The sequence below is a fragment of the Octodon degus genome, unplaced genomic scaffold, assembly GCF_000260255.1.
Source record: "Octodon degus isolate 3935 unplaced genomic scaffold, OctDeg1.0 scaffold00087, whole genome shotgun sequence".
In the NCBI taxonomy this organism is placed as follows: Eukaryota; Metazoa; Chordata; class Mammalia; order Rodentia; family Octodontidae; genus Octodon; species Octodon degus.
This window is the reverse complement of record NW_004524663.1, coordinates 3,265,186-3,275,387: the sequence shown is the minus strand read 5'-3', so window position 1 is coordinate 3,275,387 and position 10,202 is coordinate 3,265,186. Positions and strand designations below refer to the sequence as shown.

The following is a 10,202-nucleotide window of genomic DNA, read 5'->3' as shown; positions in this document are numbered from 1 at the left end:
AAAATTTTGGATTCTCTTGCCTTAGCTTTCCAGAATGCTGGGTTTACATGCATGTGCAGCTATACCCAACTTTTCATCTCTTTTCTTTGTCTTTATTTTTTTGAGACAGGGTCTCACTATGTAATTCCAGTTGGCCTTGAATTTACTCTATAGCCCAGGCTGGCCTTGAACTCTTAGTGATCCTCCTGCTTCAGCTTCTCAGATGCTGAGATTACAGGCGTGCCCCACCATGCCTGGCACTCAGCTCTGCCTTTGATACTCCCATGAGTTCTTTTTTCATAAATAATAATGTTTTAAATGTCAATGTAATACATGTAAATATTAATAAATAAAATATTAAAAGCACTCTTTTTAGTTCTATGAAAAAATCCAATAACAAAATAATCAGAAAATAACAGAAGTGCACATACTACGTACAAGCTTAAAAGCATGGCCCAAATGACTTCTTAGGGAATAGAGTTCTGTTATAGAGACAAATGTGTCATCTGCACTAGCCTCCTTCACTAGAATGTTCTAGTGAGGGCTGACTCTCCTCAGGACTGATTTAGAAGCCCCTTGAGCTTAGAATAAGGAGGGTAGCCTTACATACATATCAGAGGTTCTTTGGTTTGGTCCAGTGTGACGACCTGACTCTTCCTAATTAAAAATCCTTCACAGAGCTAACCAAATGGACTCTAATAGGCATATACAGTCTACAGATGTTTACTTGGTACGCACCAAGTTTTAAAAATTCTGGTAGAGGGTGTTCCTTTTAGGAGGAGTTATGCTGCCCAACACACACACACACACACACACACACATACTATGCTGTCCAACACACACACATACACACATGCACACACACACACACACACTGAAGGCCTAACACTGCACTGAATATATATATATATATATATATATATATATATATATATGCCCTAAAACTAGCACATCAATATGTGACCTTATTTGGAAATTGGATCAGTGCATACATAAGGAACATGAAGTCATATTGAAATGGGGGCCCCCTAATCTAACACAACTAGCATGCTTAAGGAAAGATCTTCGGACACAGGGGGTGACACATGTGCATGGAGAATGCTATCTAAAGATAAGGATTAAGAGTTGCAAGCCAAGAAATGGCAAAGACAGTCAGCAACCCACGAAAAGCTGGAAGAGAGGCCTGGGGCACCCCTCACCACCTCCTGTTGACATCCTGATCTCAGAATTGAAGCTTTCAGGACTGTAAAGCATTAACTTTTTGTTGTTTAAGCCACCCACTGTGTGGTATTGTGTGTCAGCCCTGGAAACAAATACAATGAGCATCACTGAAAAGTGGGTAGATTCGCCACGTGAACCTGGACTTGGGGCTTTGTGGGGAGAAGCCTGCAGTGCTGGACTGGATGATGGGGCAGCAGCTGGAGTACAAGCTGTTCACTGAGGGGGCCCACAGAGCACAGGCTCATTCCACCTGCTATTGAAGGCCCTATGAGAACAGGGACCCGGCGCTACTAGATTTCCCAGCTTTCACAGGGAAGCTTGATTGCCTTGTTGCTGGAGAAATATGACTTCAAGTGCTGGTGGCTAATTTACCAGCCTTTCTCTGCTCCCTCACCCAATCCAGCTCATGTACACACTTCATCTGGCTGGCTCCCCCCAGCATCTGCATTTGTGATCTCTGTTTATTCACAGTTCATGGCTTTGCAAGAAGATAAGAAAAATTATATTTAAACAAGGGAGATTATTCAGGGGATTGAACAATTTACCACCAAGAAAAAGGGAGACTGCCCATCTTTGCTTTGCAATGTTGGGGTAACAACCTTCCTGAGACAGTATTCATGCTTTGCAAAACCCAGGCACTGTTTCATAAAACTAAAGGTATTAAGTAGTAATTTTTCTGGGCATGTAAACAGAAATAATAGTCTGTCCAAGATACATTGCAGAGTACCTCTCTGTGATTGTTTAAATAAATTCACACAAAATTGCCTATAATAATAGCTACCTCTTACATAAAACAGACCAGAGGGCAAGCATGGGTCTAGGTTCATGCATGGAGTTACTTTATCTCATTATAATCATGTTAGGCAATTACAAGATGCCAGATACACTTTAGAGACAGTCTCATTTAATAGTCATATGAACCCCATTAGGGACATAGTCGGCTCTGTCTCCAGGGCTCCATATCGGTCAATTCAGTTGACAAATAAAATAACATTCAAAAAAGAATTACCTCAGTACAGAATATATACAGATCTTTTTTGATATGTTTCCCTAATACATATAGAATAACTATTTACATGGAGTTTACATCACATTAGGTATTATATCTAGAAATGATTTAAAGTACAGAGAAAGATCATGTAAGATATACGCAAATATTACTTGCATTTTATATAAAGAATCTGAGCGCCTTCAGATTGGAGTCCCCGAGTCTCTGTCCTGTCTACAGTGTTGATCAGCCTACACACCCCAATCATGATGCACAAATTGCAGCTAGTTTGAATTCACAGTCTCAGTTTCACTCAAAAGATATGCAACGACATTTTGTATAAGTGGCCGGAGTGTCCAGAGGCACTTTCCATGCCCTTTTCATAATAGATGGCATAGAGCCATCTACATCTACAGTCTTATAATTCAACCAAGTCTTGGGAAGAGGTCGCTTCTAGGGCAATGTTCTGTTCCTTCCCAGGGCTGTGTTCATCCTGTGAAAATTCAAGCACCTTGCAGATGACACGTCTCCCTGTCTATGAGTATACTCTGCTCCAATCAAAGTAGAGAAAGAAAAGGCATGATCCTCATCTACCTGGCCCATGAAGCCCATGCCTGTCTCCCATTTATTCACACGTGGTGGTTCTTTTCAGCTGTAACCCACCCCCTTCTTCTCCTCCACTCCCATGCACGATGTTGAAAGGAGTCCCGGAATTGGGCTGTTGCTTCTGCAACCACCCAGCCTGACTGCCCTGTGTTCTCTCTGCCTTTCCCAGGGCACTACATGTATGTGGACTCAGTTTATGTCAAGCACTTCCAGGAGGTGGCACAGCTCATCTCCCCGATGACCACGACCTCCATGTCTGGCTGCCTGTCCTTCTATTACCAGCTCCAGCAAGGCAATGGCAATGTCTTCTCCCTCTACACTCGGGACACGGTGGGCGTCTATGAGGAGCTATGGAAGGTGGACAGTCCAGGGAATGCTGCCTGGAACCTTGCGGAGGTCGAGTTCAGTGCCCCTTACCCCATGGAGGTAGGTGTGCCAGGGGGCCAGGGGTGCCTGGCCTGGACACGTGGTAGGGATACCACCACACAAAGACGGGAGTCACATACTCAATAACCTTTTTCTCCTGCTGTACTTCAATGGTTTTATTTTTAAATGGGCACACATTGAATTTGTTTTCTAAGTTTCATTTTACTTTTAATAAGGGCATAGTGTGGTGTTTTGAAACATGTACACAATGGGCAATGATCAAATCAGAGTAGTTAACATGGCATCAACTCATTTATCATTTCTTCGAACACACAAAATCCTCTCTAAGTACTTTGTAATATGTAGTATGTTATTATTAGCTGTACTCAGCTGATGGTGTATTAGACACCAGAATTTTTCCTTCCCTCTAGCCAGAACTTTGTACCCAATGACCATTGTCTCCTTTTTGCCCTTGCGCTTCTGCTTGTACCTCTACTTCAATCTTGCTTTCCCTTTCTCCCCCTTGTGTTCCCATCTGAATTCTTCTTTTGTCACGTCCATGTTCTAGCGAGAATATTTTTAATAAAGATAAATATGAAAAAGTCAGTCAACACACTAGATCCCCTGGGTACATGCTCTCTCTGAACTTTGTACTGTGACCGTAGAGAGTTCAAAAGATAGAGGGGGCCTGGGGAGATGGCGCAGTGGAATAAGCGCTTCCCTGGCAAGTGCAAGGGCCTGAGTTCAATCCCCGGTTCCGGAAAAAAAAAAAAAAAAAAGATAGAGGGGTCAGACTCCTCTGGGCAGCTTATTTCTGGACTTCTGTTCTTGAAAGCCACTTTGAGATCTTCTCTTAATTGAGGAATCTGTTTTGCCAGAGAAAAAAAGTGGCTTGTTTCTTTGCAGCATAATGTCTCAAAACCAGAAATACACTTATTATTCAAGCCCTAATTTGATACAAGCTTGGTGCCTTTATTTTGAAGGTATTCTTATAGTTATATAAACAATAAATGTTGCAAAGAATTCAAAAACTCAGAGAAGCAGGGCTGGGGAGATAGCTTGGTGGCCTACCTACCTGCCTGGCAAGTGTGAGGACTGGGTTCAATCCCTGGTACTGCATGCTATGTCATCCCTGCACCATAACTGCCACCGAAACCAGGCATGGTGGTGCATGCCCGTAATCCCAACACTGGGGAGGCTGAGACAGGAGGATTGCTACAAGTCCAAGCTGCATAGTGAGACCCTGTACCAAGTACATTAATAAAAGATAGAAGAAGAAGAAGAAGAAGAAGAAGAAGAAGAAGAAGAAGAAGAAGAAGAAGAAGAAGAAGAAGAAGAAGAAGAAGACTCAGTAAGCAAAGTAAGTTAAAACCCCTGACATGCGTCCACAAAGATGAGGACCACAAGCATGGTGGTGCTCATCTGTGCAGACCTTTTTCGAGCACATACATTAATATGCACCTCCATCTCTCTATGTATTTCAGAATTTCAAGGCACTTTCAACTCTCACTAACAAAGTAGATAAAATTATTTCCATATTTGCAGATGAGAAAGGAGAAAACAGCGTCCAAGAAGTCTAACATCTTTTTTCTAGGTCACACAGCTGGCGAATGCCACGGAGCTTAGGCAACATCTGAGACTGAGATCTGACCTACAGCTGAAAGAGGAGGCCTTGTCTAAGGACCCCAAGGACCTTGAGGATCCTGGGGGTAGCCTTGTGGGTGCTCTATGTGTGAAATTGCTGGAAGGACTTGGCACTATATGTAGGGTCTTCGTTACAAGTTATTAACACCCCAAATCGTTCAATTTGTGCTTTTTGCAGTCTCTCGCCCAGTCCCCTTTAAAGTACAGAAGTGCTTGTTCCTCTGGCTGCTTTTCAGGGGTGCCATCTGCTAGCCTGCTGTAGAGCTGCAGAGAACGCTGGGCTGGGTCCTGACTTCTGATGTGTTCCATCTACCCATGGCGTGCCTGCTTTTTCCCCACCTTCTTCCTACCTCCCCTTACTGCCACCCCAAATGGCCCAAGAGAGAGCACAGTGACTTTTGCAGAATGTGTGCTATTTCCTATCCTCAAGTCTTCCTAGGCCTCAGTTTTTGCTCTTGCAGCCCAGTGGAAAATTTTCTCTAAGTTTGAATTACAAGAGGGAAAAAAAATGAAATGCATGTTACTCCCTCAGAATATTTTCCTTCTATGAATATGTTATGAAACGAGTTACACACACATGCACACATATATAGATATGTTGTTTCCACCCACTCTTCTCGTGCAGCCATATAAAATGTTTATACTGTCTGTGAGTGCAATACTCCTGAGGCTGAGGCTGAATGCTCACAATTTTAAGCCCAAATTGGGCGATTTAGCAACTTAGTGAGACCATTTCTCAAATTTTGTTTTTTAAAGTTCTGAAAGAATGTAGCTCAGTGCAAAGGTCTTGGGCTTAATCCCCAGCACAACAACCACTGCAATAACAGTAAATCAATAGCGCTGGGCATTACTAAACCTCAACAGACTTCTTTGGCCCACGCATATGTGATTTTATTCCGGTGGTCTGAACCTATTGCTAATATTTGCTCTTGTAATTGCCAAGAGTGGGGACTTGTCCAGAGGAAGTGGGTCAGTTTACTATCACCATGTTCTCAGATGAGTTTTAAACAGGAAAATGAGCATTGGAGACTGTCTTTCTGAATGAGAGACAATGCATTGGCATTGTATTGGCATATTCTTATCAGAAATGCCATTCTTAATCTACCTGCTCCGGATGAGCCAAGTTCTCTCATCCACTTCCTTTACCAGCCAGAGCCTTGAGAGCTCAATGTCATGGATCTATGGCAAGTCTGGAAAAGTAATTGGCCCCTTCTCTGTCCATATTGGTTCCTTCATTCTTAGCCCTTGCTTCCCTCACATTTGGAAGCATCTGGGTCCAGGAGAAACATTGTGATTCAGCTAAAAGAGACCCTAAGAACCTTCTAGTCCAATCTTTTTTCAAAAATGAAGCTGAGGCTTGGAAGAGTGACTAGGCCTGCATGAGCTAATTAGTGACACTGGGCATTCCTAAACCTCAACAGACTTGAAGGAAAAAATGAGTTGATGAAGACAACATATTTGTATACATATATATGTGTGTGTGTTTGTATAACTCTTTTCATAACATATTAATAGAAGGAAAATATTCTGAAGGGGTAAATTTGAACAAGAGTCCAAGAGAGAGCCTGAAGAAAAAGATGAAATTAGTTCAGCACTTATTATGTACCTGACTCTGTGCTAGGATATTCTAACACCACTTTTTTTTCTAAATAAATGTATTTGGTTCAAGGTCTCACTACACAGCTCAGACTCATAGTGATCATCCTGTTTTCTTCCTCCCCAGCACTGGGATTGTAGGCATGCACCACCACACCCAGTCTCAGTGGCTGGGTCAGTGTGCCCAGGGGTGGGGCCGGTGCAGCATGTGATGCCGGGGATCAAACCTCCCCGTTCTTACACTTGGCTAAGCAAGCACTTAGTCCATTGAGCTGTCTTGCTGGCCCTTGGGATCTTTATATACATTATCTCATTTAATTTCCTGAACAGCACCATAAAGTAGGTGTTATTATCCCTATTTTAATAAATAAGAACAACAAGACTTCAAGAGATTTACTAGTGGATCCAAGGTTGCCTAGCTAGGAGGTAATGACCATGGGATTTGGGCTCTGGTCTGTCTGCCTCTAAGACACTGTTGCCTTCAGAAGAGGCTGCAAGGGCTGGCCAGATAGCTCAGTGGATTAAAGCTCCTGCTTAGGCAGACGCAGGGGTCAGCGGTTCAGTTCCCCTGCCTGCTGTGGCAGCTCTGCCCCCAGGGAACGCTGAGATGATGACTGAAACTGAGTGTGGTGGCACGTGCCTGTAATCCCAGAAGAGGCTGCAAAGCATAAGCCCACAGATCAAATCTTGTGCATGGTTGTTTGTCTGGTACCTGTGAGGGTTTTTCATTTGTGATTTGCTTGTTTTAATTTTTACTTACCAGAATTGAAAAATCCAAACATTACCAGTAAAATCAGAGATAAAGACCTTCTTGATAACTTGTTAGGTGCAAACACATTAGGTCTTCTGCTTGTTTGCTAGAGCTACCATAACAAAGTAGCATGGGATGGGTGGCTTAACAAAATAGAAATTTAGTGTCTCACGGTTCTGCTGGCCAGAAGTCCTAGATCAAGTTAAGAATTTGTCCCTTCTACCACTGTGAGAAAGAATATGTTCCCTATCTGTCTCCTACTGACAGTTCACAGGCAATCTTTGGTACTGACGAACTTAAAGGACTCTCTTTGTCTTCACATGCCTCTCTCTTTGTGCATCTACCTCTCCACCTAGTTTTCCCCTTTTTGTTAGAATGTCAGTCATTTAGATTAGAGGCCCACCCTTCCCCACATGGCCTCACTGTAACAAATTTCACTAGCAACCACTTTATTCCCAAGTGAAATAACATATCGAGGTGCTGAGGGGAGGGGTTCCAGTATGAATTTGAGGAAACACAATTCAGCCTGTAGCCCTCCTGACTTCCCAGACATCAGCCACTGATGAAGCTGAGTAGCTGCTGCCCCCTGTGGATAGACTATTTTCTCCATTGCTCAGAAGTGCTCAAAAGGGAATGACCACTTCACACACTCACTTTCCCACCTGGCCCTTGCACACACTGCTCCACACAGTGTGGACTGCACACCAGGGAGGCTTTCTCTACATGGGCAAAGGCTGTGCTGACCACACCTGATCCTCCCCTCATCATCTCGGGCAGAAAGAGCACTGAGTTCACACTCAGTCCTTGGCACATAAGGCAGCAAAATGAAAGGGTTGAACTCACTAGTCCATGTTCTATCTATCTGTTAAGACATGCCTGGACATGCCAATCTCAGGGCCCTCGTCTCCAATCACTGCATCTTTGCCACCAGTAGAGCTCTGTGTGGGAAGACGGAACAGGAACTCAGATGGCTTACCTTCCTGTGACAGCAAGGGAGAAACTGCCCTACTTACTCCACTTATCCTGGCTTTCCTTTAATCTGACTTCAAAATGTGGATGAATTCTGGAGTTATAGCAAAAACAACATGGGCATTGCAGCTGACCCTCAAGGAAAAAGAAAATACCTGTCACAAAAAAGTAAATTTAGGAAGTATTCATTTAGAGAGGTTGCAATAACAAAATGGCATAGACTGTGTAGCTTATAAACAGCAGAAAAGTACTTATAAATCCAGAACTTGGACGTCTAAGATGAGATGGCAGATCTGGTATCTGATTTTGGTGCCTTCTCACTGTATCCTTAAATGACAAAAAGGACAAGCAAGCTCCCCTGCTAGGACACCAGTCCTAAGTGTGAGGGCTCTGCCGTTAGCACCTAATCACCTCCCCGGAGGGCTGCTTCCTAACACCATTACTCTGAGAATTACATCTCCACATTGCAGGGAACAAAAGCACTCAGATGATAGCAGTTTCATTCTCCTAAAAGAAATCATGAATTGGATAGAGTGTTTCTCAGACACTTATATTTGGAGACATAATTGCATATCCTGTGACTCTGGTTCTCCTGGTTTGATTGGCATGTCACTTTAAACTACATTTCAGAACACATAAACCTAACAGAACTATGTAACTATGTGGCAACATGTTGTTTTCCTCTAGGTTATTTTTGAAGTCGCCTTCAATGGTCCCAAAGGAGGATATGTGGCCCTGGATGACATTTCTTTCTCTCCTGTTCACTGCCAAAATCAGACAGGTACGCATTCTCTTCTTTTCTTCTTCCCATTTAGAACTTTTCTTTCTTGATAGCTACTTGGTCTCAGGACTTGCTTTAAATTGTCTTTTGAGGAGAAGGACAGCAGAGGGAGTGGGGGAAGAGAGAGATCTATGTATAGAAGCAGGATGGTTTGGACAACTGTACTGTGCCTTTCTGCTGCTCTGTGGAAAGGAATAGTTAACGCTTAATCTGTTTTGTCTCCTCTTTTCAGTTATTTGTCCTTTTTCTCTTCTTACTTTTTTATATATTCCGTTCTCTTTTTCTTTCTTCTAATTTTGTACACATATATCTGGTAATATGAATAATTGGTTGGAAGACAGCACTATACATTACAACTAATACTGTGAAATTCATCTAATTTTGTTAAGTGAAATTCTGTATCACTTGTGATTTTTCTGTTTTAGTGCTATTTTGTACTCTCTTAAAAAATAAAACAAATTTAAAAGTTAAAAAAATAATAAATAAATAATCTTTTATTTAATCACCTTTTCTCATATCTCATCCTTTAAAAAAAATGAATGATCTGAATTGTTGTTTCTCGGGAATATTACCCACTTTTGCTCCACACAGAGTGAGTCTAATTTTTCTGAGCCCATGTGTTTCATTTTCTCTACCTACTTGTAAAAAAAAAAGAAAGAAAGAAGAAAGAAAAATTAAATATATTCATTTACTCTAACTCATCTTTTTTAAAATAAAAGATATCTTGATAGGTGGCAGGACAAATGTAAAAAATACTTACAATGTACTGAACAGAATTATAATAACTCTTTCCAACTTTATCCAAGCTTTATATATGTCTTTATGTTTAAATACATTAGTATTTAGTAGACATCTCTAGGATGGTTTTGACTAAGTATTATGTACCCTTAATTTACTTACTTTTTTCAAAGTGAACTCCCAGAGACTGGGCCTGGTGGTGCACACCTATAATCCCAGCTCTTGGGAGGCTGTAAACAGGCGGATCACTACAAGTCCGATCTAGTAGTGAGACCCTGAACACGCTGTAGTCCCTTTCCCTAAAAAATACAAAAAAAAAAAAAAAAAAAGTGAACTGCCAAATAATTTTATCCTGATATTTTTACTTTCCGGTTAGATAGATAAATTGATTCAAAGTCAACTCAGAAACAGATCTTTCAGAGAAAGTGTTATGGGTCACTCAGAATAGGAACCAGATCAGCCAGGTTGGAATTTGGAAAGCCGTTTATTACTGAGCTCAGGGCCCCCCAGTCTGCTCCCACGCAGGAGAGGACTGAAAGGCGGCAGCCCAGGAAGCAGGAAGG

General features: G+C 42.1%; 1 protein-coding gene across 2 annotated transcripts in view; it reads left to right on the top strand.

Annotated features, from left to right (window-relative positions):
* The window catches only part of Mamdc2 (MAM domain containing 2), a 195,338-nt gene that overhangs the window by 94,203 nt on the left and 90,933 nt on the right, over positions 1 to 10,202 (top strand). For both annotated transcript variants that reach the window (XM_004637164.2, XM_023721949.1), the window contains exons 6-7: positions 2,964 to 3,220; positions 8,808 to 8,901. In XM_004637164.2, the coding sequence (XP_004637221.1) occupies positions 2,964 to 3,220; positions 8,808 to 8,901 (351 nt within the window). The remainder of the gene's footprint in view (positions 1 to 2,963; positions 3,221 to 8,807; positions 8,902 to 10,202) is intronic.